Source organism: Corvus kubaryi, unplaced genomic scaffold (assembly GCF_017639235.1).
Source record: "Corvus kubaryi isolate FWS band 111438036 unplaced genomic scaffold, C.kubaryi_AGA036_p1.0 37385, whole genome shotgun sequence".
NCBI classification, from domain to species: Eukaryota; Metazoa; Chordata; class Aves; order Passeriformes; family Corvidae; genus Corvus; species Corvus kubaryi.
In genome coordinates this window covers 12680909-12706618 of record NW_024581127.1, presented here as the reverse complement: position 1 = coordinate 12706618, position 25710 = coordinate 12680909, and the positions used below count along the sequence as shown (strand labels likewise).

At 36.7% G+C, this 25710-nt stretch overlaps 1 protein-coding gene across 4 annotated transcripts in view; it reads right to left on the bottom strand.

The window, feature by feature from the left end:
• Positions 1–2271: 2271 nt before the first annotated feature.
• The window catches only part of TMEM67 (transmembrane protein 67), a 34021-nt gene continuing 10582 nt past the window's right edge, over positions 2272–25710 (bottom strand). For 2 of the 4 annotated variants that reach the window (XM_042036066.1, XM_042036063.1), the window contains exons 8-29: positions 25134–25288; positions 24905–25013; positions 23286–23372; positions 21283–21348; positions 18202–18358; positions 17692–17815; positions 16745–16850; positions 14838–14894; positions 14643–14741; positions 14056–14154; positions 13938–13946; positions 13613–13699; positions 12765–12864; positions 12524–12663; positions 10870–11010; positions 10316–10396; positions 9027–9143; positions 7707–7823; positions 7520–7624; positions 7065–7167; positions 5911–6053; positions 2272–5463 (exon numbers count right to left, since the gene is read on the bottom strand). In XM_042036066.1, coding sequence (XP_041892000.1) covers positions 5383–5463; positions 5911–6053; positions 7065–7167; positions 7520–7624; positions 7707–7823; positions 9027–9143; positions 10316–10396; positions 10870–11010; positions 12524–12663; positions 12765–12864; positions 13613–13699; positions 13938–13946; positions 14056–14154; positions 14643–14741; positions 14838–14894; positions 16745–16850; positions 17692–17815; positions 18202–18358; positions 21283–21348; positions 23286–23372; positions 24905–25013; positions 25134–25288 — 2283 coding nt within the window. In that variant the 3' untranslated portion in view covers positions 2272–5382. The remainder of the gene's footprint in view (positions 5464–5910; positions 6054–7064; positions 7168–7519; positions 7625–7706; positions 7824–9026; positions 9144–10315; positions 10397–10869; positions 11011–12523; positions 12664–12764; positions 12865–13612; positions 13700–13937; positions 13947–14055; positions 14155–14642; positions 14742–14837; positions 14895–16744; positions 16851–17691; positions 17816–18201; positions 18359–21282; positions 21349–23285; positions 23373–24904; positions 25014–25133; positions 25289–25710) is intronic. The other 2 variants (XM_042036065.1, XM_042036064.1) reach the window with 2 other exon arrangements.

The window sequence follows — 25710 nt, the reverse complement described above, 5'->3', positions numbered from 1 at the left end:
CCAGGTTGGCTGCTGGTGGCAGGGCATGGATAGGAAAGGGGATCAGGCTCTGGGATGTACTGAGCTGTTTGCTTGGAAGGTCAGTTGGTACAACTCTTCTTGTCCCAGAGATCAGGCAAAGCCAAAAGCAAATATCTCCATTCAGCATTTGCAGGAAGAACTGGAGACGTATTTCTTGTATGGTTTGAAGGGGATTATTTTCCTGCAGCTGTAAATCAGGGTGAGAAGATTATGGAGACCATGGGGTTACAGGTCATTTTACCCATTCCTGTTTCCTCCATACTGCCTGAGCCTTTCTGCCACCCTGACACACAGACCTGTAAAATGGAAATTCAATAATTCTGTAATAAAAGGCACATATGTAAAAAACCCCAAATCTAAACCCAGCCACTGAAAGAAACCATCTAGATCTGTCTCTTACTTGCTGCATGTTTTCTAGGAGTAACAGCTTTAGTACTATGGCAAGTATATTTCCTTCTCTCTGCTCAGATTCAGCCTCTGGTTTGATTCCATGCACACCACAGGTTGTGAGGAGATTGACAGGTGTGGGCTCAGCTTTTGCAGATTAACAAAAGAACAATTCTGAACATTCAAAGGGAAATTCTCCATGTCAGCTAACGCAGTGCTGCCTCCTGATCTCTGCAGAGCTATTCCATGGACAAGCTTTGAAAATCAAGTATTTCCTCATTAACCCCAAGGGCCGCCTTACCTCTCCCCAGCTCCCAGGCTTGGAGCTACTCCTGCTGTGACTGAAGTGACAGGGGAAAACTAAAGGGGTGACAAGTCTTGAGTAGCACCAGTGGTTTGGTAAAGCAGTCTGCAACAGAGAGGGATAAAACTGGTCAGAGCTCTGGACCATCACAGCTTACTGAAGCTCTACCAGGGTAAAATGTAACTCAGCTTGTGGAGAGGCAAATGCATCTCCCATGGAGTTTCCTGGGGGTTGTTCCACAGGCTCCAGGATCCCCAGCCTAACCTGTGGATCCAGGTCCTCCCCATGGGCACTGGAGCCCAGACCTGCCCACACACTTCTGCCCATGGAGGCTGGCACAGCTCAGCCACCTGCAGGATGTCATCCACAGCTCCGCTCCCTTTGGCAGCCAGTGGTGGGCCAGCAAGGACTGTGACTTTCTCAAGCCCCCTATGGCGGGGGTCATCTGTCTGCTGTGTCATGGTAAGAGGCTGGGAAGGAAGGAAAGCAGTGTTCTGGGATGGAGATGGTATGTAGGCAATGCTGGAGGAAGCCGATGCTCAAAGAGCAGGTTTTTTGGAGGCATCTTGGTTTCATACCTTCTTCCTTTTAGACATATGAACCTGGGACTTCATACTTTTAAACTGACTTTTAAGGCTATGTTTGGATTTTCATTCTTCTCACCAAAGAACCTGTGCTGCAACCCTAAGGCACAGCTTGGCGCACAGTGCTGCCCAGCTCGGCAGCAACTGCCCCGGCAGAGCCTGGCTGCCAGACCTGCAGGAAGGGAGGGGCAGGATCTGCATCTCAGCTGACAGTGATGGGGTGAAGAAGGCTGTGTCAGGCACTGCCTGAAGGCAGTGGCTTGGGGCGCAGGAGAGTTGAACAGGCGATTAGGGCTTTTAATTAGTGAAAAGGTACAGGAGAAACGGGCATGGTACTGGATAGAGAAGAAAAGTTAGGGGAAAGCAGGTAGTGTTGAGGGAGACCTTTTTGAGAGGTTTGGTAGTTACCTCCTTCCACCATCTGTTTACTTGTGATTTTCTTAGGAGTGTGTCACAATGCCATTGTCCCCTTCACCCACTGCTCAAACGCTCCTGCTGAGCCTGAAAACAAACCAAAACCCCTGGAGCTCAGCTTGGCTGGCATCACTGTGCTGCCCACGCTGCAGCAGCTGATGGGAGAGTGGAAGCTGAGCACCCTGCCAGCTCCCCTTCTCACCTCTGGTAGGGTTTGCCTCAGTCACACATCTGCCCCTACCATTCAAGTGAATGTTGCAGTAAAATGGCAAGTCCTCACTAGTAAATGAAACTTGTAAATTTTAACATATTTTTGAAGTTACTGTACCTTTGGTCTCTAACTTGGCAAAAAACATCCATCTCATTCCATTAGTTTTGGCTATCCAAAATCATATCCTTTGTTGTTGCACTGACTGCAAAACCCATTTCTCACTCTTGTTCTGACAGAGCTTCTCTGGACTGTAGAGCCAGCAGCAGCCTCTGGCCAGACTCTCGTGCATGGAAGGAGAAACACGTTGTAGGTTTGGGTCAACTCAATTAACAAGTGGAAAAAAACCCATCTCCAATATTTGACTTTTTTTTTATTGCTCAGAGAAACAGACAGGAGAGACTGAAATACCATGTGGGCAAACAGAACATTTAGAAACCTGAAAGACACTCATCACATGAACAACACATTGTAGATGCATATTAATTAAAAAAACCCAAAACCATTAAGCTGGAAATACAATCACAAGAGATATTTATTGAACAAATACCGAGCTTGGTATTTCCTGAAAAAATATCACGGAATAGGGGAACAAAGCTCAGTCAACCTGTTCCAGGTGTTCACTGGACAGCAAGAATGAAGAAAAGCTTCTATGAATTCCTGGAGCTTTTGACTCCTGTAATTATTTCCTAAATCATGCAGAGTGCCTATGTTAGCTATATTAACATATTAACAAATGATCTGGAAAAATAAAACAGAGTAGTATGTACACTGAGGAGAAAGAGAGGGCCAAGTGACTGAAGTGTTTTGACAGGATGTTTTTAGATTAATTTATCATTTTTCTGTAAGAAGAGTTGCTTTTAGCAGTAGTTCTTGCAAAATTCAAGGTCATTAAAGCTTTCACGTGCCTTTCTGTGCAGCAGATAATTAAAGGCATATCTAAAGCAAACTCAAAGCAGGAGTTTTGTATGGACAAGTGTACCTGGTTAGCACAAGCAATGAGAAGAGAGCCCAGAGTGAGAGCCCACATGGTGAAATGTCTCCATTTCTGCTGGTACAGAACTGATAAAAACCGAATGAATTAAAACCACACATCTACAGATGCCACAACTACATCTTCATTCTGCTTTCAGACATTCTCTGATTCACCCAAGTCTAGTTAGTTTAGTTATTCTGACTGCAGTTGGTCATAAATCTGACCACTCTGGAGAACGTATGGTTGAGGTGTGGTTCTGTTCCCTGGAAAAACTGCATAATCATGAATACATCATCAGAATTCACAGAGAACAAGCCTGTGCCTGTGACCACTGACAGTGACGCACAGTTCTATTGGACCAGTGTTAGGACACTTCATCAGGGTCACCCTCGCTCATTAATGCACCACAGCAATGCCCTACACCCCTTCTGTCACATCTGTTAGCTTGAGTAAATACGGTCACATGACAAAGATTTTATTTTCTCTCGTTCACTGACTTTGCAGTAGAACTTGTAAGGACTTAAGTTCAGTGAAGCTGTGCAAAGATATCCACCAAAGAAATACCTGGACACCAGGTGAGGCTAACTTTGCTTTGTGAATGTCCTACTGCAGACTCTTTTTCAGATGGCTCTTTAGCTTAATTTACAGTTTTGGCTCTCAGTAGATCACTGACAAGAAACCTCACAACTAATGAGGTCATACAGTCATGGTTCCCAGTGGAAATACGATTTTTGGCTGTTTAAACAGATCCAGAACCTAATGGACACTTCAATTACTACATTCACCATAAATGCAACAACCTTATTTTTATTTATCTTGGACAATCCACTCCATTAGAAGCTTTGTATTCACACCTTTTCTGAGGCATAGTATGCACCAACAAATTAAGAATTGTGTCCTTAAGCAGACAAAAGCATGACATGGAAATGCCCATGCTAAACTGCACATTAATAAATGGATGTCCCACTGGAAATCAACTTTTCAAGTTATCTCTCTGGTCACAGCCTTACTGGCAGGCACATTCTATCAGTCAATAGCAACTGTATAGGACTAGGAAGCGACACAGACTTTGCAACACCAAAAGCAAATGCAGTGCAGCAGTAGCGACTGTGAGATTTACGTCCATGTTACTCTAAGTTTCATATGATATGACATGGTACCAACATGAGAACATGTTCCTCTTTATGAAGCCAAAAACCATCTGAAATGCAATGCTGCTTCAACTCAGATAAGCACGTCTGAACTGGAAATCTGCTAAGTTAAACCAACCATGTCCTCAGTCTCTGTTTCAGAATAAACATGAGATGATGTTGACTTACATTTTTCTGGTATTTTTGCTCGTGTAAGTCTCTTGTTGAATCATCTAAAGACAAGTAACAGCTATAAACCCAGCAAACACTATTCACGTTTAACCATTTACTGAAAAAACATTAAGTATAAAAAGGTTGGGAGACTTTTCAGTGATAAATATGGGAGGTAGACATCTCAGTTTAAGGTGGTTTGAAGGCCATTCATAATCTCCCTTAACACTTAGTAGGTGGCACTTGAGTAATTATTAACTTGCCTAAATTACAAAAATATGATGACGGTAAAATGATTATGGTCTCTGTTATATCTAAAGATAATAAAGTCAGAAAATTAAGAGACCAAAGGTACATGAGCACCTGTGAAAACAATTCTAAAAAGATTTTAAAAAATTGTTTCCATTTCACTCGTGTGGAAAAAGTGAACAGAATAATTACTGCTGTTTCCCTGAGCATCTTGCATCACATGACAGAAGATCAGGAAAAAATCCGAAATGCTGATGACCATCTCCTCTGCTCCATCATAGCCTCTTTTTCTACATCACTGTAACACCACTGTACCTCAAACACATGGGACATCATGTGCAGGCCACACCCAAGAAAAACAATGGTAAACTCCAAGAGAAGAGACAGAATCATACAATACTGTATGACACAAGAAAGAAAAGTAAATTTTCAAGTGGGAGTCGCTGCAAATAAGTGATCTTTAAAAAGTCCTCCTAAAATACTACCTTAATTCAGAATAAAAGCCATGCTGTGTAAAACTCGACATATATTTGGTAAACATCACACCTCAAAATTACTTAAAGAAAAAAGATTGAAGGTATTTTCACAGAACTTCAGAGTTGGCAACCTCTGCTGTCAATCAGATGCTCAAATTGTTGCCTCAAAGTCAGTGGTCCATATCTTATCAAAAGCCATAAAATAATTTTTATCTTTTTTTAATAAAAACAGCAGTAAGTTTACTTCTGTCTTGTTCACATGTACCTTTCTTTTTAAAGGCCTATGGCTTAGTGTTCAGAAATTAAAAAAAAAAACCCCTATAAATACAGAAAAATAAAGCTTAATAGCACACAACATGTTATTGTTGAAAAGTGCACTACAATTAATCTGCAGGTCAGAGACGCTTCGATCATGTTCATATTTTCCATGATTAAATCCTTAACAGTTCTTCATCTTCTTAATTAAATGAGAAATCTTTGATCCACCAAGGTTTTGGATGCCAAATTCTTCTGCCCAAGTGTATTACGAATAAACCTAAATATCTAAGAGCATTTTAGTAAACATGTATTAATGAAGAAATACTTACATCAGTATGTTTCAGTATCTAAGATAAAATAGTAACTTCAGATTGTCTTTAAATTGTGAATAATATGAATGTATTAGGTGCTTAACTTCCTTTAGCATTTTTAAAAAGTTTCCACTACCTTTCCACCCTAAATTACGATAGAATTACGTGTGATTAATTTTAACAGGTATTTGTGTTTTCTACTACAAATTATTTGTAACCTCTTCATTCAGGATCACCATGTGAACAAAATTAATTTCTCACAAGTCTATTTGACAAAATAAATAAAAAAAACTATTTTATAAGTTCTCAGTATAATCTTCTGTCACTGCATACTGCTAACTCTATTATCTAGTTAACTATTTAAACTGCCATACTGACTCCCATTTAAAAAATATTACTGTGTTCTTAAATTGAAATTTACCTCTTGTTGCAAGTATGTTAGAATAGCTGCTAAAACAAAACTTTGGGAAGCTAAATCCACAACGGAGAAAAACAGGATATCAAAGATGAGCAGTGTTGTTTCATTGCCATAATAGAGAACATCACTGAAAGAGTGTCCTTCATCTGTGGAAAGAGAATATTCTTTTACAAATTATTATTTTTAAGTTGCAAGTTTGTGGAGTTTCATCAGTCTATGCTGAGAGAGCTGATAAGAAAAAGGAAAATCAGAGATATAGCAATTTATGGCATTCTACGGCAACATAGAGATAGTTCTGTCATTCTATTGAAAAATAACACAAACTTTTCACTTATAAAATGGCATCATACTGATGAACACAACAGGTAAAACCCATGTGTCACATTCAACTCTATTTACTCCTGAAATCTCAATTAGGTTATTTTAAAAAGTTGTTTTAAACCGAGAACCAGATGTAACTTCCTCGTCACTGAAATTTTTAGTAACTATTAGCTCTGGTCCCAACTCAACAAGATCATAAAAACATATACTTAATGCCTTACTATGGAGGAGGTTCAGAGCATTATTTTTGTTTAATGGTTAACAGTGCCCCAAAAAATGGGTCTTTTAAGGTGAAAGTACGTTTTTCATAGGCAAAGTACTCTAGACCATTTATCTACTTCTTTATTTTATCAAAAAGCACCACTTTTAAAAGAGAAAAGAAAATGTAAACAATTAAAGGAAACCTACTCTTTTCCCTCTTCCTACTTTTTCAAAAAATGTCCAATACAGGTTTGATTTGAAACAGTGTATTTTCATTACAAATTGTGTATTTCAGTGCCATGAAATCCTGATTTGTATCTAAACTTCTGGGAACTATGGCAGTCCAGACTATCAAACAATGTATTTCTATCAGTGCTTATGATTATGAACTTCATAAACACGTGCACATCTGTATATCCTTTCAGCTGCCTTAAATAAAAAACATCACAGTCAAACGACAAATTATAAATAGGATTTCTGTAACCTGAAGAACTTCTCTTAAATACCTCCCTCACAAGCAGTCACTGAATGATCCCTCCTGCTGTAAAGTCCATTTTAGATTGTAAATCCTGGGAAAGGAATCTACACAGAAACTGGGATACTTAAAATAATACAAACACCACACGTCTTTTTACCATTATAAAAAATACTTTTGTCTATTGGTTCCATGAACTCCATGCCAAGGATTCGTTCAAGCAGCAACTTATCTTTAACAATATAATCCATTTCTTTGTGAACCTGTAAGAAAAGGCAAAACAACACTTCTTGTTTTATGATTTCAAAATTGCTACAAAGTGAAGTACAGCTACTTATATCTTTATGAATGAAACAAAACCCACTGGTCTATTCCAAGATGAAAGTAAGTACATAACAAAAAGGATTTGTCATTTTTAAGTGCAGTCTGCACTGCTGGACAGCATTCCAATTGTTTCTTTTTTTTTGAATGAAGCACTGTTCTGGTTGCCATAGAACAACAAATCTTAAAGCACATATGCTTGAAGAGGAATTACAGTTCCTTTGGATTTACAATTTTTAGTAGCTACTTAGAATAAGTATATTTTCCTTAATACAGTAATGTCAACATACATACGTGATCAATAAAAGAACTGAGAAATTTGTTCATGGCATTGTAGGCCCTTGTACTTTGTTCGAAAGTATTTGCAAACGAGTCCAAAAGCCTGGCAGGACCACGTTTCTGAAATAGAACAAGACCAAGACTTCAGCAGAAAAAAATCGTATTTTAAATAACATTTAAAGAATACCAATATCTCACTTACTCTTGTTAAGGTTTCATGAATCCAGTCATAGTGCAGTCGCATTTTTCTTGAAATGGAAATCTGAAATGTCTGGCCATCTGTGTTTGGTAACAAACCTCTCTGACTACACAGATTTTCCTATACAATTAAAGCAATTGTAAATTAACATTATTAATGCCATTCATAGACCCAAAAATAGTCAAAAAGCTTTTCATTTCCTCTCTTTCATGTATACATAATATTTAATATCTCTAAATATTTGAATCCACTGCACTCTTGTTCTATTGCAGCAAGATTTCCATAGGACATGAAATCCTGACCCCTGCTGTCACAAAGTCATAGTTCTCTTTTCACCTGTGTTCGGTTCATTACCTTCTAATAATACATATTCTGATATTCATTCTCAAGACCTTTCTTTTAGGTCTATAATTTATTCTAGACTTGTCTCGCTTTTTTTGTTTCTTTGTTTTGGATTCCTGACTTTTTCCATATGTTTTTCAGGTCACATTTTAGAAATCTGAGAAACCCCAAGAAAATAAAAAAATTGACATCTTCATAGGGAAAACCTCCTGCTTTTCCCAAAATTATATGAAAATAAGAAATTAGGAAAAAAATTGTAGGAACACACAAGTCAAAAACATTATTAATAAAATTCCTCTATATTTCAGTGTTTGAGATTTAATTTTCACATGGTTTTGGTTTTTTTCTGTCCACTTAATATTGAAATAGCAATATCCTTATTTAAGGTACTTTCATAGTTGTCCCTAAAAAGATACAAGATGTCATGAAATTTAGTGTGGTTTCTGATCTTGTATTAGACCTTTTATATTTGCCTGATCTTGAAGCAAAGATACAACATATGACAAACTAGAAAAAATACTTATGCAAATTAACTTATATAAAGAATGGGTTGTATCCACCGTAGTAGAAGAGATGGACTAAAAGAATTAATTGGAAGGTTACGTGCTTCTGCATTAGTTTTTCAGATCTGTCTCTTTACAAAAGCTTTTTGGTATGCACCATTTTGAATGTGGCTGTGACCTTATGAAAAGCTTAAATATTGAAAAGAAGGTTCTTAAATACGTGAAAAAATCTTTCTACAGAAACAGGAATTTTATATCCTTGAAATCTGAAGAAGTAACAAGAAGAAATAGTGAAGAAAAGAAAGATAAAGAGCTAGTTAGAAGAACTACTGAGTCATATATTTACATACTAACAGCTGCTATCTTTAGGTAACATGGTTCAATGCAGTGCACAACTGCAGATCCATAATGCAAAGGTGCAGGGTCTTTATATAAAATAAATAATTGAGCAGGTATAAACTTGAATACTTTTACTTACTGCTTCTCTCTTCAGGTTCATATTCATTTCTTCCATATTGGTATCTGCATGTCCATGCACTGAGCGACCATGGATATAATGACCAAAGCAGTTGTGTGACAAGAGAAACACTGAAATCTAAGAGATGGGGGAAGAAAAGAACACTTTAATCAACAATTATCATTTTACTTTTGATCTTCTGAATTCACAGTGAAGATCAGTCAAACCAGCCAGCCCTGCTACAAATACACAGTAGGCAGGTACCAAAAAAACATGGGAGAAAAATATTTACCAACTCTTTTACTAATGAGTTTTATCTACATGTAACTAGAAACACATACCAGCTTCAAGTTTAGTTTATCACAGCAAGGATCCCTGCTTAATTCCATTGAGCCAAGAAGTTAAAGCGCTTAGATTTTATTTTGATTCAAAGGTTATTTCTGTGCTACATAATACACAGGCATGATTTCAGCTGAACTCCTAAAAGACTGTACTTAACAGAGCTTCATTCAGTATGATACTATGCTTATCATTCAGTATGATACAATCTTACATCACATGAACTCCAAAAGTAACTCTCTACAACCCAAGTGCTACATGGGTGTTTCACAGAAGAGGAATAACTAAGGCTGGAAAGATTGATAAAAGGGGCGAATCGGTATTTTTAAGAAGTTCTGGACAAATGAGGTAATCCGGTCTGCTCTGACTGCACTCTTCTTTGGTTAAAAGGGAATTTCTGCAGTACAAAGCTTCAAGACCCATATGTAAAGAAGAGAAAGGGAAGTAGTTCAGATATGAGTAAATGAAAATACATGCAAAAGGTGGTAACTGTTAAGAGGGACAAAAGGAAGTTCAGCAGTTGAGGGACAAACACAAGATAGGAGCAGAAAGTGAACACAAGTGTATTAAATAAAACCAAGACAACCTGCAAGTCAGAAGGATTAAAACACAAACCAATATACAGAATGGCAGCAAATGCTTCCACACCTAATTTCTGTTATAACGTGTTATTTTTGAATTCTGTATCAGCACATGCAACCAATTTAAATAAAAAAAAGAAAAACAACCCCTAAAAAGCAGAGGTATAAAAGAACATATGGACACCTATGCTTCTGGAATCTTTTTCCAATTAAAGTTTAACTGAAATCTTACAGAGTTCACCAATAAAATGAGCTGTAAGAAACATCAGGTTTGGCTGTCAGCTAGTAATCTAAATTAAATGAATAAATATTATTTATTATTCTTAAAACTATCTTATGTACTATTCTATTTAAAATGCCACTCTACAAATGAGACTAAGAAATACTTACATTGCTCACGCAACACAAATCAACAAATTGGCTTATCTTATCCTCAACAAATCTTTCATAAAACACAGCAAAAAATGTAACCTGAAATAAATCAACCAAATTTTCTTTTATTAGCTCATCAGATTTGACATTATTAAGCAATTAATTTCACCACTTAACACCCACAAATAATAGACTTCTGTAGTGGCCACTGTTGCACTGGACTTTATGAAACAGGATTGACATAATACTTCCTTTAAGAAGGAAAGTTGTAGCAAGAACCTGCTTTTCATTTTGAACTTGTCAGATGCTTCAGAGTAATTTAAAATAAAACAAAGCATTTGCATAAATTCACGTCTTTGAGAGGATCAAAATTCTGATTCCAAACTGAGATGTCTCATATCTCAGAAGATTAATTTTGAGTCCCAAAGGTGTACTATGCTAAAACAACTAAACATAACAGTTAAGAACATACCCAGTGCTATGATAAGCAGTTTGGACAGCCTAGTGACTTATTCTAGCTTCCAAGAACCAGCCTGAAAATGATAATTCAGGATGTCATGTGTTTCACATACTTGTAAGAGGGCAATGGCTACCCAGAGTGCAGCAGACACACCAAATCTTAAAATGCGGCTCCAAGGAGCTACATAGCTCTCACTGCTTCTTGTAAGACTGGAAGAAGCATCCATTAAAGCCAGGTTAGAAAATCCCACCACCTGAAGAGACAAGAAGGTCAATATAACAACAGGAGACAATGAATAGTATTAATTAGGATCCTGTTGTTTCCATCACAACAGGAACTAAGAAAAAATAATGAAAAATGGACCTGGGAGTAGTAGCATGCTCACTATGACAGAGCTCAATTGTGTGATCCAGTGTTGTTACTGAGAAACGTAATTAAAACATAACCTGTACATATATGGGTTGATACATAAATTAAAAAACATGCAGCTAAATCTCACAGGAAGACAATATTGGTTTTTACTGAAAAACTCCAGAAGATTCTACTGCTGTATTGCATAGGGATATAATTTCTGCAAAATTTCAGCTCTTTAGTCCTATATATTCCAGTGTTAAAGCACTTTAGTAACGTATTTTGCAACTCTTAAAAGACTTTTTTTTTTTTTGCTTTTATTTAATAGAAAAATATCTTCCTCCACCATCTGTATGGCTGAATCTATTTTAAACAAAAAATCTAGAAAAAGTTCCGAACTAAAAGAGAGGAACACTATGTGTTGAAACACTTAAGAGGAAAAAAATGAGTGAAAATCTTTCAGAACAGAAGTTGCACCAAAATATACTGGTGGTGGGTTGACCATTTCCTCATGTCCTAGTGCTTAATACTTGGGAGAAGAGACACCCACCTCACTACACCCTCCTTTCAGGTAGCTGCAGAATGCAGAAAGAACAGGTGCTCTCTTTTCTCCCATTCCTCTTATGTAAAATGGCACTAAGTTGGTCCTGGCTGGTATTTACCAACAGCAAAAATGCTCACGTAGTGAATGAGGAAAGTTTCAGGACTTTCATTATTTAATTTAAAGGACAAATTTAAAAATTGACTATAAAATTGAATAAGAGTATTAAAATATGTATACGAACCTCACAAAAACAACTATATGCTAAACACTAAGAATACTTCCCAAGATACAAAAAATTACTAAACTATAAAAGAAACAAACCAAAACATTTTTTAAAAGCTAAAGCACAGTTTCTCACATATCCTGAAGCTGTAACTGAAGGCATACTGCCATCAGGAACAGAACTGGCACATTTTATTTCCTGCATTAGAAAAGGGCACTGCAGCAAATTAGCAGGAAGGAATTAGCAAATTCTGCAGCAAATTAGCAGTTCAGACAAATATGAAATCAGAAATAAAGCAATAGACTGTGGCAGGAATGGGCTAGTAGGCAAATAAAGAATTGAGTGTGTACACAGATTTATCAGTCTCTTAAGCCCTTTAAGGTAACTCATTACCTTAAAAGAAACCCCAAACAAAACTAACAAAGGTCTCTAAGGTATTTAAAGGTTGGATTTTTTTTTTAAGTCTTCCTTAATGAAATATTGCAATGACTTGTAAAATAATTATTATGATTTTACATGATTTCAAGTGAATTTAAAGGTGATTCCCTATTACCACACAGAATGCAAGAATTAAAAACCAGACCCTTATGTTACACTCTGGTTATGAATTATAAATAATAATAGTAATAATAATAATAGTAATATTACCTCCAGAAAAAAAAGAACTGCAAGCACTTGAAAGAGAGGATTTATTTTCCTCATTGTCTGAATTTCATTCCATTCATTTGCTATAAAGTATGTCCTCCATATGCTCACAGGCGCAGCTGCACTTTTAATAACACCTTCACCTAAAAAGAGTACATACAGTAAAGCTCTAAAATTAAATATCTGAGAGTAATATCTGAATTTCACCAAAGCTGCTTATACAAACAAGTGTAGTTTGAGTTACCTTCAACTGCTTTAAGAACTTTGCCCTTAGGTCTTTCCCAGTCAATAAAGAAAATATCAATAGTAAGTTGTGAAACCAGCAAGTGTAAAAATTGTAGAGCCTAAGAGAGAAAATGGAGAAACACAAGAAGTAAGGACAGAAATAGCATATACACAGTGATGAAGGAATAGTCATTGCATAGATTATTCATTAAACATAACAAGCAATATCTTGACTATACATGAGACTGCAACTTTATTACCAGCTTTTGATAATTTTTATGTTTGTTTAAAAGCTTGGAATAATGGTAAGTCATGTGATGATGTCCAAAATTACGAAGAAAATACAGCAAAGTAACAAATTAAAAAAACTGACTAAATATTTCCCCGTAACATACTAACCTGCACTACGAATTCCAATTCAATACAATACCCATAATTTATACAATATTTGTGTGTGCCATGAAGGCAGAACAGTGATCTCAGAATTCTACATATTTGAACATAATTATTTAAATCTGTCTTCTTTCTAATCAGGAACTCACAGCACGTCCATTCTGCTTTAAACAAAAGTACTTGCTTTCTTGACACGATGCTATTTTATTTGGGTTTCTTTATACCTTTATCCTTGAAAGAATGATTTTTCAGTCTTTCTTTTGTAACCATCTTGAGATACTTATTTTCCTATAAGGACTCAACAAAATAAACTTCTATGGAAAAATGACTTAATTCTTAGAAGAATATAACTATTAGGACATAACATCTACACACTAACAACTAATAACTATACAAGATACTTAAAAACAAGCCTACTGAAACTATACAGAAGCATGTTGACATATATTTTATGGCGAGGAAAAAATTATTTACCTTTAAACTAAACGCACACGCTATGTATGTAACAAAATCTTCTTCTTGAGATGGAAGAGGTAAAAGGACAGATACAAACTGCTGAGCCTATAATCGAGAAGTTACATTGAAACAGTTCACCTGGCATATGTGACAACTGTAATAAATGCTTAAGTGTGAATAAGCTTTTCCAAAAAAAGATCAATATTTAATGTGCAATCATTTTGAATGTGTAAATTATTTTAAGTGACTATTAAGCAGACTGAAAGTACAATGAATCCTAAGGAAAAGAAACAGGTGAACACAAAATTTAAGCACACAAAACAGAATATTATATAGAACTTGCCTCAATAGTCTGACAAGAAAAAAAAAAAGAACAGAAGAAAAAAGAAAATTAGTGTTAATGTAAAAACAGATTTAGTATTACTAAGTTTTTATACATCCAAATCTGGAAAAACACTTACTTTGAAGAACACAAGCCAATAAATCCCTGTGCCCAAGGTGATGATAAAGAAAACGTTGGCAAGGTCTCCAGCATAGAACAGTAAGAACTTGAAAACCGTCTGCAATTAGAAAAACAGCTGTAGACATCTGTAAAGCTAATTAAGTAATGCATATGCTTATAATGCATTCATATAAAATGTTATGCAGCTCACATAGGAAACTCTAGTACTGAAAAGTAGCCCTGAACAAGTTTTCCACTCTAGTTATATATTTATTGTATATTGACTAGCTGAAACTCCTGCATGCTGGTCTTTGTTCAAAGAAGAATTAATCTGAAAACTAAGTCCACTCAACTGATCAGAATAGCTCTGTAAATACCTTTTTTTTTAGAGCAGCATTTCCTGAATGACAATATCAGCATCAAAAAGAATGCAAAAACCTACTTTCTCAAGTGAGCCTAACTCTGGGGCACAGTTCTATGCAGCTAGGCTAGAAATTATTTCAGTTACCTTAAGAAGATGAATAGTTATAATCACAGGGAACAACAGCAAAGGTGTCCTTAAAGAGAGGAAGAGATATCCCATCTCAGTTTGCCAGCTGTTCATACCTGCAAGTCAATTATGGAGCTTCCTGTCCGCCTCTTCCAGCCTGCAGTCTTGAGAAGGGACCATAACACTGCCAGTCCACCCAACACACCCAATGCAATCTGAAAATAACAAAAAATTATTTGCAGATATTTTTAAAAAAACACAAAATAGAAGTAAATCATTATATTAACAAATTAAATGGAATTACAACTTACATCAGTCTGAATCTGAGCCTCTGACTGATTCATCTCGTAGCTGACTGCGAAAGAAACCTGAATATTAAAGTACAAAAAGTAAACACGCATAGAACTCTGAAGTGCTACAACCATTACAGACAGTGATAGCTGTCACAGTTTCAGTTGGTGGGAATTCCCATCTAGGGCTACTATACAAGTACCACATACATCTTTTTTTACTGCATATGACCTGGTGTGCTCTGGTGCCAGGCTTAGTACTGGCATGTGCTATGCTACTCTTACTGCAGATTTCACCAGCAGCAATGCTGGGGATGGGTGCCTGCCATCTGCAAGTTACCAGCTATACCTATTTGGAATTCTTTCAAATGTGCGTGATTTTTTTCCTCCTGAAAGGAGACACTGAATGTTTGATACTTTCCCTTTCATCAGTGATTAAAGGCAACCTTGATGTAATTACACCAATGTGCAAAATCATATGGTAAACTTGCATAGCTCAGATACTGGGGTTTTTTCAGCTTGAATGAAATAAAAATTGTCATGCAGCATCGAAATTGTTCCCTCTAGCTTAAATTTAACCCAAGACCTCTTTTGACTTTGGTCTGAAAAATTTGTACATGGAAGAGAAAATGTTTGGCTTGGTTTTGTAATATTCTGGCCTGAGTCTTTGTCACTAAACAGCTAAATTTAACACAAATATGATAATAAATAGTATTTTTAATTAAATTTAAAAGAACTATCAACCCTCCGTGCCCCCAAAACAATCCGTCCTTCCCTACACCTTGTCTTCCCCAAACACTTGCTCCTGTCAGACCTCCTTCTATCACTGCACTTGGACTTAAGTCTAGATATCCTCAGTTACTAGAAGCTCAGTGTTTACAGAAACTGGTAACAAAATTCAGTGTCTCTCTTTAGTTGCATAAAATTTGTTAAATGCAACAAGACATCCAAAATTGACAATACCCAAATAGATCTCACATAGATGTAAGGATGAAATCATATGACAGAAAGCTGAGGAACTGAAAACAATTGTTCCTACCATCACTATTTGAATGAATTACTTTGTAGATACAGCGCTGTTTCAGTGGTTAAACAAAGATATCACTTAAGCATGCAAAAACTGTCTTGATTTTTCTACTTTCTAATTCTCTTGCTTTCATGCAACTAATATGGAACTCAAGGAATGCTTCTAGCACCACAAATTTCTTCTAGCTAGATATCTCTTTGTACTGGAAGTCTGAACTGTTGAAGGTTGACAAGCAGAAAATGCTAATATTCTTTTTTTTTTTAATAGGTGAATGATTATTCTACCATCCTGAGATCAACATTTTTACTTTTTAAAGCAGTGTGATCTAACACACAAACAAGGCAGAAGAACGGGACATCTGAGCTGCTGCCCATGAAGGCAGGCGAAAGGGCAAGTAGGAAATGCCCCTTCTCCATCTGCTACAGCAGAATTTGGTGGTTTTCAGTACAGAAAGACAAAACACTACAGGATGTTTTAAATACATTACCAATATTTTAACCTAAACTACAGGTGACCTGAAATGTTTGTGTCATAACAACCTCCCCTTAATGCATTGTTTAAATAAAAATAATAATTCCTTGCATAAATTGTTTGCAGTGTTTTATAGAGTCCTTTATCTGTTATTTTCCTATTACTGTGTGTATAATTTTATTTGAACTGTAGCCTAATTTAGCATTATAAAACCAACTTCAAATTCTAAGTATTTTAAGTTAAAAAAGACTGAAGAAAAATTGAAAAGAGAATTCTTTTAACTGATTTGTCTTAAAAGGTGTTAGTGAAAACTTATAACTTCAAAACTGATCAGAATGAGAAACTGCTTATTAGATTTTTATAACGCACTGCCAAAAACCAGAATTTCAACAGAACTAAAAGTATAATTAAGGTAGCACAAAGATCTCACCATGACACTCTGGGTTTCAGGGTTTTGGATAAGCACATCTGTGTAAGCAACAGTAACTAGAGGAGGGTAGATAGTTCCTCTCTGTGTATGGGATACCAGACGAATACTGCAGAAATAGAGAGTATGATTTTTAATACAAAAAAATGGATGAGTGCTTGGAAAGCAATCATTGAAACTTGTAAGAAAATACTAAATGAACAGAACAGCCTGATCAATAAAATGTGAATTTCTAACCCAATGACATGGCACTTCACATTTTAAAAGCAACTGGAGTGTACAAAGGCATGTACACAAATATATAAAAAGAAAAACATGGGAAGGGTTGTTTACTTGTAAGAAAATACCTGAATCAATCTTTACCTGTCTGCATCTCACAGGAGGACATCACAAAAAGAAGGAGAAAAGAAGTTTCTTCCAAAATATATTCCAGCTGAGATGAGCAATTAGTATTCACTCTAACAGGTAGTCTCACAATTTCAGTTAAATGACTACAAGCCTACTCTGGATTGTATAACAGAATAAGCAACAGGTTGTAAAAATACTGCAAAAAATAATATGGAGTATGAAATAACACCCTTGTATAGTCAGCAACACACACATTGAAAAAGAATGAACAGAGGAGTTTTTAGGCCTTTCCAGACAACACCTGCTTCTATGAGGCGACTGAACACCTGCTAAATTGCATTATGCAAACACGGTCTGATCCTTGTACCTGGAAGGGAATCATGGTGATTTTAACTCCCACAAGTCAATGTTGTTTTCTTTCACTCATCAGAACAACCTATGGAAATTCATGCTATTTCAAAATATGCAATGGAAAAAGCAGCATATATTACATATTAGACATATTAGAAAATACATAATAAAACCACTTTAAGACAATAAAATGCAGACTGTGCAACACTGGCTTTATTTTCTATGTACTATATATTATATGAGTTAATCACCTTATTGTTATTTTGCTAGCAATCCGAATTACCCTTGGTGGTTTTCCCAAGTCATTCTCTTTTCCACTAAGTGTATCCACCAAAAAAAATCGACGAGTCAAAAGCCAGTTGTTCATATTACTGCCTATGAAAAAAACATAACAGTTTCGCACACATTATTCAACACACAAAAAGAATGAAATGTGTTAGAAACAACACATATGATTGTATAACACATGGTAACTACTTAGGATATAAAATTGTTTATTTTCAATTTATACAAATGCATAATGAAATAAGATTATTCTACTTGTGCATATTACTGATTGGAACAGTGTATGCAACCAAAGCTTGCACTTAAACTATCAGAACTTGCCCTGCCCACAAAATACTAAATTTTTTAAATGGAAACAAGTTATGGCGTGTTGTGGTATCTTTAAAAACAACATAGTAACAGTAATTAATATAGATTATTTCTGCTTGAAGTTTTCAGCTTGTTTAATTTCAGACATGTTACTAGCATCATCTTACCTTGATTAACAAACTTTTCATTGTATTGAAGATTCAAATTTAAAACTGGCACGGCCCAAAGATGTCGTTGTCCATCGCCACCATTATATTCAAGGAACAGGTCATAAAAGACTGGATTAGCAAAATCCAATAAAATCTTAGAAACTGAAATTTTGCACTACAGGAAAAAATGTGAAAATAAAAAGATCACTTTAACTGTTTAATTATTTTGTCAAGCTGTGGATTCCTTCCCTACAAAATTATTGTGGAATCTGTCCCACTTCTTCACAAAAGAGACTATCACAGAATCATCAAGGTCCCACATGAGCCTCCTTTTCTCCAGGCTAAACACTCTCAGCTCCCTCACAGGACTTTGCTCCAGACCCTTCACCAGCTCCGCTGCCCTTCTCTCCATGCTCCAGCACCTCAGTGTCCTTTTTCAGTGAGGGGCCCAGAACTGGACACAGCACTTGAGGTGTGGCCTCACCAGTGCCCAGTACAGGGGAACAATCACTGCCCTGGTCCAGCTGCACAATCCCTTGTACAGGCCAGGATGCCATTGTCCTTCTTGGCCACCTGGGCACATGCTGGCTCATGTTTGACCAGCTGGCTGTCAACCAGCAACCTCAGTTCTTCTTCTGCTGGGCAGCTTCCCAGCCACTCTTCCTCAAGTCTGAGCACTGCGGGTTGTTGTGACCCAAGTGCAGGACCTGGCACTAGGCCTTGTTGAACCTCATGCAACTGGCCTTGGCCCATCAATCCTGCCTGTCCAGATCCCTCTGCAGAGCCTTCCTGCCCTCCAGCACATCAACATCCCATCCAACCTGGTGTCATCTGCAAACTTGCTGAGGGGTGCCCTTGATCCCCTTGTCGAGGTCATTCATAAAGATGTTAAACAGGACCAGACCCACTACTGAGCCCTGGGAAACACCACCAGTGACCAGCTGCCAACTGGATTTAGTTCCATTCACCACTCTCTGGGCCTGACATCCAGTCATTTTTTCATCCAGTGAAGAGTGCACCTGTCAAAGCCACGAGCAGCCAGTTTCTTGAGAATGCTGCGGGAAACGGTGTCAAAATGCTTTATTGAAGTACTGATAGACAAGGCATTCCAGCTATCTGCAAACAATTACAAAGTACTAATGATTTTATGCAAACTTCTCGGAAATGGTTGCAATTAACTGGAATGACTAATGTGGAGAATGAAGCTCTTAACATTTTTCAAGAGATTTGGAAAAAATATCCTAGCGAACCTCACAGACATAAAATTTGAAACAGTGTAAACATTAAAGTCAAGAAACATAAATGCTGAAGTCATGGAGTACTGAATCTGGTTCTGGGCCCACCAGTACAGGAGAGAAAATAAGCTACTTGATACAGTCCAGCACAGGCCACTATGGTGAGGAAGGGACTGAAGCATCTCTGCTATGAAGAAAAGCTGAGACTCTTTTACCTGGAGTTAAGAAGGCTCAGGGGGATCCTATCAATGTGTACAAATATTGTGCAAGGGAGGGTGTACAAGACAGAGCCAGGCTCTTTTCAACAGCACCCAGTGACAAGACCAGAGGCAATGGGCATAAACTGAAACAGGAGGCTCCCTCTGAGCATCAGAAGACAGAGGTTTTCATTGTCACAGTGACCAAGCACTAACACAGGCTGTCCAGGGTGGCTGTGGAGTCTCTCTCCCTGGAGATAAAGACCTATGTGGATATGGTCCTAGGCAACCTGCTCTATATGGCCCTGCTTGAGCAGGGCTGTGGACATGACAGCCTCCTGAGGTCCCCGACTACCTCAACCACTCTATGATTGTGTGAAGAAATTACATGTGAAAGTAGGTAACTTTTTGCATATGTGAACAACCATGCATGTTTAAATACTCCTATAATTTGTCAACCATGTTTTCTCCAAAGCCATATGGAAAAAAAAAAGTAACGTATACAATGGATGAAAATAATTATACTAAAAAATACTCAGTAAGTTATTGATGTGTCTATTCAAATCCAACCATATTAACTGTTATTAATACTGAATAACAGGTAATAACAGACTCAAGACCAAATAATCAAGATTTTAAAAAGAAAAAAACCCCCATACTTGACTAGTTCAGTGATCCTAAATAGAACATGTTTTCATTCTGTCTGAAATACTGAAATATGGATTAAACAACATTAAACAATATGGAAGAATAAAAATATTTAACAAAGATTTGTCAATGTTATTTGGTAAACACTTTAAATTTCCCAGACTAAGCTTTGACAGCCTTCCAAGACTTTCACACCACCTAAATAGCATCCAGAGTTTATATATTTTTACACTTCAACACATAATGTGGGGAATGGTTTTCAATGTTAGATGGTAATTAATAAACAATATTCATATAGAGGTATGAGATGCTGTGCACACATATGGAGTTTTATAAAGATGCTTCTTTCTCCACTCCCTTGCCAAAGAGAGTACCACCTTCCCATTTAACACATTAAGTGACAAAAATTGAAACTTTATCACTGGCAGAACCATTTCTGCAGCTGACGTGATTTAGTGTTCTATCCTCTCTTCCTTTCCTGGTGTTTAGTAAAGTAGGAAAACCCCAATGGTTTTTTTTCATAGTTAAGACAGCTAAAGAATCTCTTTCCTCTGATGAGTCACCTATTCTATTAAAACACATTTTCAATCTCTTTACTGAATTCACTAAAATCAGGGCATACAATAAAAAGTAAATGGGAACAATATAGAGGCACCACATGACTGGATTTGCCTTCTTTCCCTATGAAAACTGACCGAAGATGGTGGTAGGAAAATTAGGAGATATGATACAAAGCATATGGCTGTCATTATTTAGGCACTGTGTTCTTCAACTGCTAAGTCAGCGACCTCACAAATACAAATGCCAGTTTAACTTATTGTGATTATGCTATGTAGTAAACAAGTTTTGTGATATAGTTAAATAATTTAAAAAACCCCACACTTACTTTACTCAATTTCACAAGAAGGAACTCCATGTTGCAGCTTATGCCTAAACTCCAAACATTCTTCAATATGCACTGAATAACTAATGACATATAAGGCAGCTTAATTCAAAATAGCATTTTATATATTACTTACACTTTGTTGGTAAGTTGTTCCAAAAGCAAAAGCTGCATTCAATTTAGTTTGGGTATCAGGACAAAGCTGAATAAAACATGGTTATAATTAGGTTAATTCAAAGGTCTCATTTTCTCATGCAAAAAATATTTACAGGCACCTCAAGCACTTATGCATTCAGAGTTCTCACAAAAGATATTTGTTCTATTTTTTAATAAGAGAAGGATTGATTTTGGAGTAAATACAGTTATTTATTTCACTAATATTGATGTTCTTAAAACGCTGGTTTAGTTTATTCATACTTGCATAGCATTTTTCAGTTCCATCGCAGAAATCTGTGGACAGCAGCATCCAACCAGGCAAGAACAATCTTTCTGTGGACTGAATATTAAATGCACTGTGCTGCCTCAAGCTCAATCAGTGGCTTCTGCTAAATTCAAGAATCCCATAAGAAAAGAAGTCCACATTCACACAGCCCTGTTTCTCTTAAGCTGGCATTCTCAGAGGATCAAAGTTATAGCAAATAACAGATTTTTTTTTTTTTTTTAATACAACATTTATACTTTCAGCAAAGAACAGCAGATTCAGCTGAATCTGGAAAAAAATGGACCAAAGTCTAACTAAATGAGTATGGCATTTCGTGGAGGGCACAGCCATTTTCCCGAAATGAAAATCAAGTCTAAATTTTCATAAAACACAATTCTATTAGTGTGAAACTGAAATTCTGGGAATTGCTACAATTATGCATTGAGACCACTTTAGCACTGTAATGTCTTATCATCATGCACAACCTACTACATTAAAAGAGGCTTTGAATGGGAAAGCTATTCCTTTCCCATTTGCTCTGGATAGCTGTTAAAAGCTTTGCCCTAGAAAATGTGCCCCAATAAACCTAAACTTCTATGTCAATATATAATTTTCTAGGCATAGTAACTATCTTAGTAACCTGTTCTGTCAGACACTACTTTTCCTTAAAACTGGAGATGCAGATGCAAGATGGCTCATCCTGAGGCAACAACAAAATAAATCCTGAATGTCAGCTGCTCTTCTGTAGACACTGGAGTGTCTGAAGTGACGTGCTCCAATAGAAAAGAGACGGACAATTCCCAATTGTTCTTGCTAGTGTTCCTATAGTTGTCTGCCTAGAGAAGTACTGAGTGCCTAGATCACCACTGGACTGCTAAACAAATTCTATTCTGCAACATGTTGCAGCTGCCAATTGTTCTCTCTGATAGACTAATTACTATTGCACTTTCTAATTGCTGCTAACTTGCATTTTTCACCACCTAACTATGCAGCATGGTACTGCTGAAGTAGAATGTCCGTGTCCCTGAAATCTAAGGGCGTAGTGTCCAAGGGTACTTCTACCCAGTAGTCCCCCTTCCTATGTAAAGTCTCCCACCAAGTATTTATAACTTTCTGTTATTAAAAAGACAGGCACATGCTGGTCAAAGTGTATATTTTATATTTAAAAACAAAAGAAATAAGAAAGCAAAAAATTCCAAGACGACACAAAGAAAATAGTGTAGATCAGCTTTCCTACCTGCCTTGACAGTGACATAACCACTGATTTGGTTGTCACCCCCATGACGTGTGCAAATAGGTGACAGCATCTAATAGGGACATACTCATAGAATCATCTATAAACACATGTGGACAAAGAGCTAAAGAATACACTTTTCTCAACAAGAAAAATAGGTTTAATAAGAAACTACCCACGTGAGCAACTATGCTGAATGGAAGACAGAGATAGTTGGTTCTAAATTACTAACACTGTTTTTCAGAGCTTTCCAATATGCCAGATTTATGCTGGTCCAAAGGATGAAGGTAGTGTTGATGAATTTATACTTTTGATTTTGTAGAGATCATTGTGAGCGAGAATAAAGGGCTATTTTCCCTAACCTAGCTCTACAGTTATGAACTGTCATTAGTGTAGTAACCAAACTCTTGGCCTTTGCCTTAATTGGGCTAAAGACACTCAGAACGTTGTGTTATCAAGAAAAGATTATTAAAATCAAACATACCTGTAAGACGCCTCCTTCCAAACTTTGCCACTTTAGAAAGTTTCCTGCAGCATCAAATGAGGCTGCAATAAATTGCAGCTTTACATCCTGATGATGAAAAAAAGATTAAGAACAATGAAACTGCCCTGAAGTGGACATTCACATTTTAGAGACTGCTCTCCAACTGTTTGACGTTTCCTAAAACTTCCAGCACAATCCTTCATTTTTTCCCCCTTTCTGATTTTGTTTTTAATCTTGGGTTTTGTAGTTTACTTTTTAAAAAAAACCATACCATTCTTCTGCAGCTTTACTGGTGAATGGAAAAAGTTCCAGAGGAACTTCGACACAGGTGGACATGCCCTAAACTAATTCAAAATCTATGCAGATTTCTGATGTATACTATGCTGGAATATTGAGGGCTTCCAGGACCTTCAGTGTTAGGAGGAATAACAAGTATTTTAGTAATTAAAACAACTGCTGCATTGCAACATTGTTCAATTTAAAACACAGCCTTGTAGAATATGGCTGAAAAAGGCTATCATTTTATTTCTGAGACAGGAAGAAAACTCTAGATAAATTGGCAGTACAACTGACAAACAGGTTATCACTAATACTACTTTCTGTGATTACCTGAACTTGAATAACCTATTCCAGCTACTCTATTTTTACAGTGAATTTGGAAAAATAAATCACTTTACTGTTTATTTACTCTCCGATTTCTTCATAAAACTGTGCCAGTTAACAAGCTACTTAAGCAGTCCATTCCTCCCAGGGATGGATATCTGGCTTTGATAACATTAAAATTATTTTCCTCACCTCTTTTTTTTTTCTCTAATTGACTGCAGTAAGAGGTTCTAATACACTGACTCCACCTCTGATACAATCAGCTTGTAGAGATTTGTAACGGAAATATTAGAAGTGGTATAAATCAAATAGGGAGAGAAAAGTGTGTGTGAGCAATAGAAAGGGTTAAACACCACAAAATAGTGATGAAGAACACTGTTCCCAGCTACAGAGATGATAAATGGGCTGTGATAAAACCTGGCATAGACAACTTGTCAGAAAAAGACCCTGCACTTTGGCACACCAGAAGGGTGGCAGCAAAGATACAGCATGTCACATTTACCCCTCTTTTTCACATTAGTTCACCACAAAATCTGACAAAAGGATGCACATATTTCAAACATGGAAAAAAGACAAAGACAACTTTGCCTCAGATTTATGAAGAGGGAAGTAAACAAGACTCTGAAACAAAAGACAATGTCAAAACAACTATGAATTCCTAAGGTGTCTAAAAGGTTTGTCTAATTACAAATTTACCACTGCCAATCCAGATCCTTGGGGACACACTGAACAGTTAAAAGATGGCATCCTGTGCTCCTTGTGCCCTGGTCAGACCACTCAGGCAAGCACACCTTGGCCTTATGAGAATGTGGCTATGAGAGTGTAAGCAAAGGAAGTGACTAGACATTACGTAAATAACACCTTCCTCTTCCGTAAGATCTCACACTGAGTTCGTTACATTCACTGCCTAAAATTTACCTTCAGTAGAGTCACATCTATAATAAATCTAAACCTTTTTATGTGATTATGTCCTCTTCCTAACGTATGCTTCCCTATGTCTACTACCCAACACCTACCTTATCTGTTCCCTTAAAACTGAAGGTTGTAGGAAAATGATTTTTCTCAAGCACTTGGGATGCTAATCCAGGTTGGTCACCATAATACAGCCATGGAAGATTATGTCTCCTGAAAAGAATAACAATGTTTTCTCTAAAGAAACATAATCTTTTTCATCAAATAACATTTAGAATAATAATTTCCATACAAAGCTATTAAAGACCAAAACTTATGGAAAAGGCAACTTACCAGTAGGGTATTGAATGAACGATGCCTACCCTGGCTGTACTGACAAAAATATACTGAAACAAACCACAGGCATCAGTACTTGAAGAACTCAATGAGTTCATATTCATCACACACATATTTCCAAGAGCTTGGCATGCTGTTAGATTAGAGTACAACTGCAGTGGAGAAACACAAGAACACAGAAAAAAGTATTTAATCACCTCTCCTTTTTGTGAGGCAGCCAGAAAATTAATGTTATTTTTAAGAAGCCACTCCTAAACCCTTGTTTTCACTTGAAAGTAATTTCATTTTGTCAACACCTAATATTTTCTCCCAGGTATTCAGGTACCATATTTTTATAGATCTGCAGATGGCAGCATGAAATCAATATTCTCACTTTTTCAGCTTATTTTAGTTGCATCAGCTGGATGGTAAAAAGTGACAGAAATGTCAAAATCTGCACTTAGAAAACAAGGTAAAAATCAAAATGTTTAATACCACTTAGGCTGTATGGCAAAGATGACTCCAGCAAAGACCTCAGACTGACAACTACAGATGCATGTAGTCTAAGTATTTTCTCTTCAGTTTTATGTTCAAT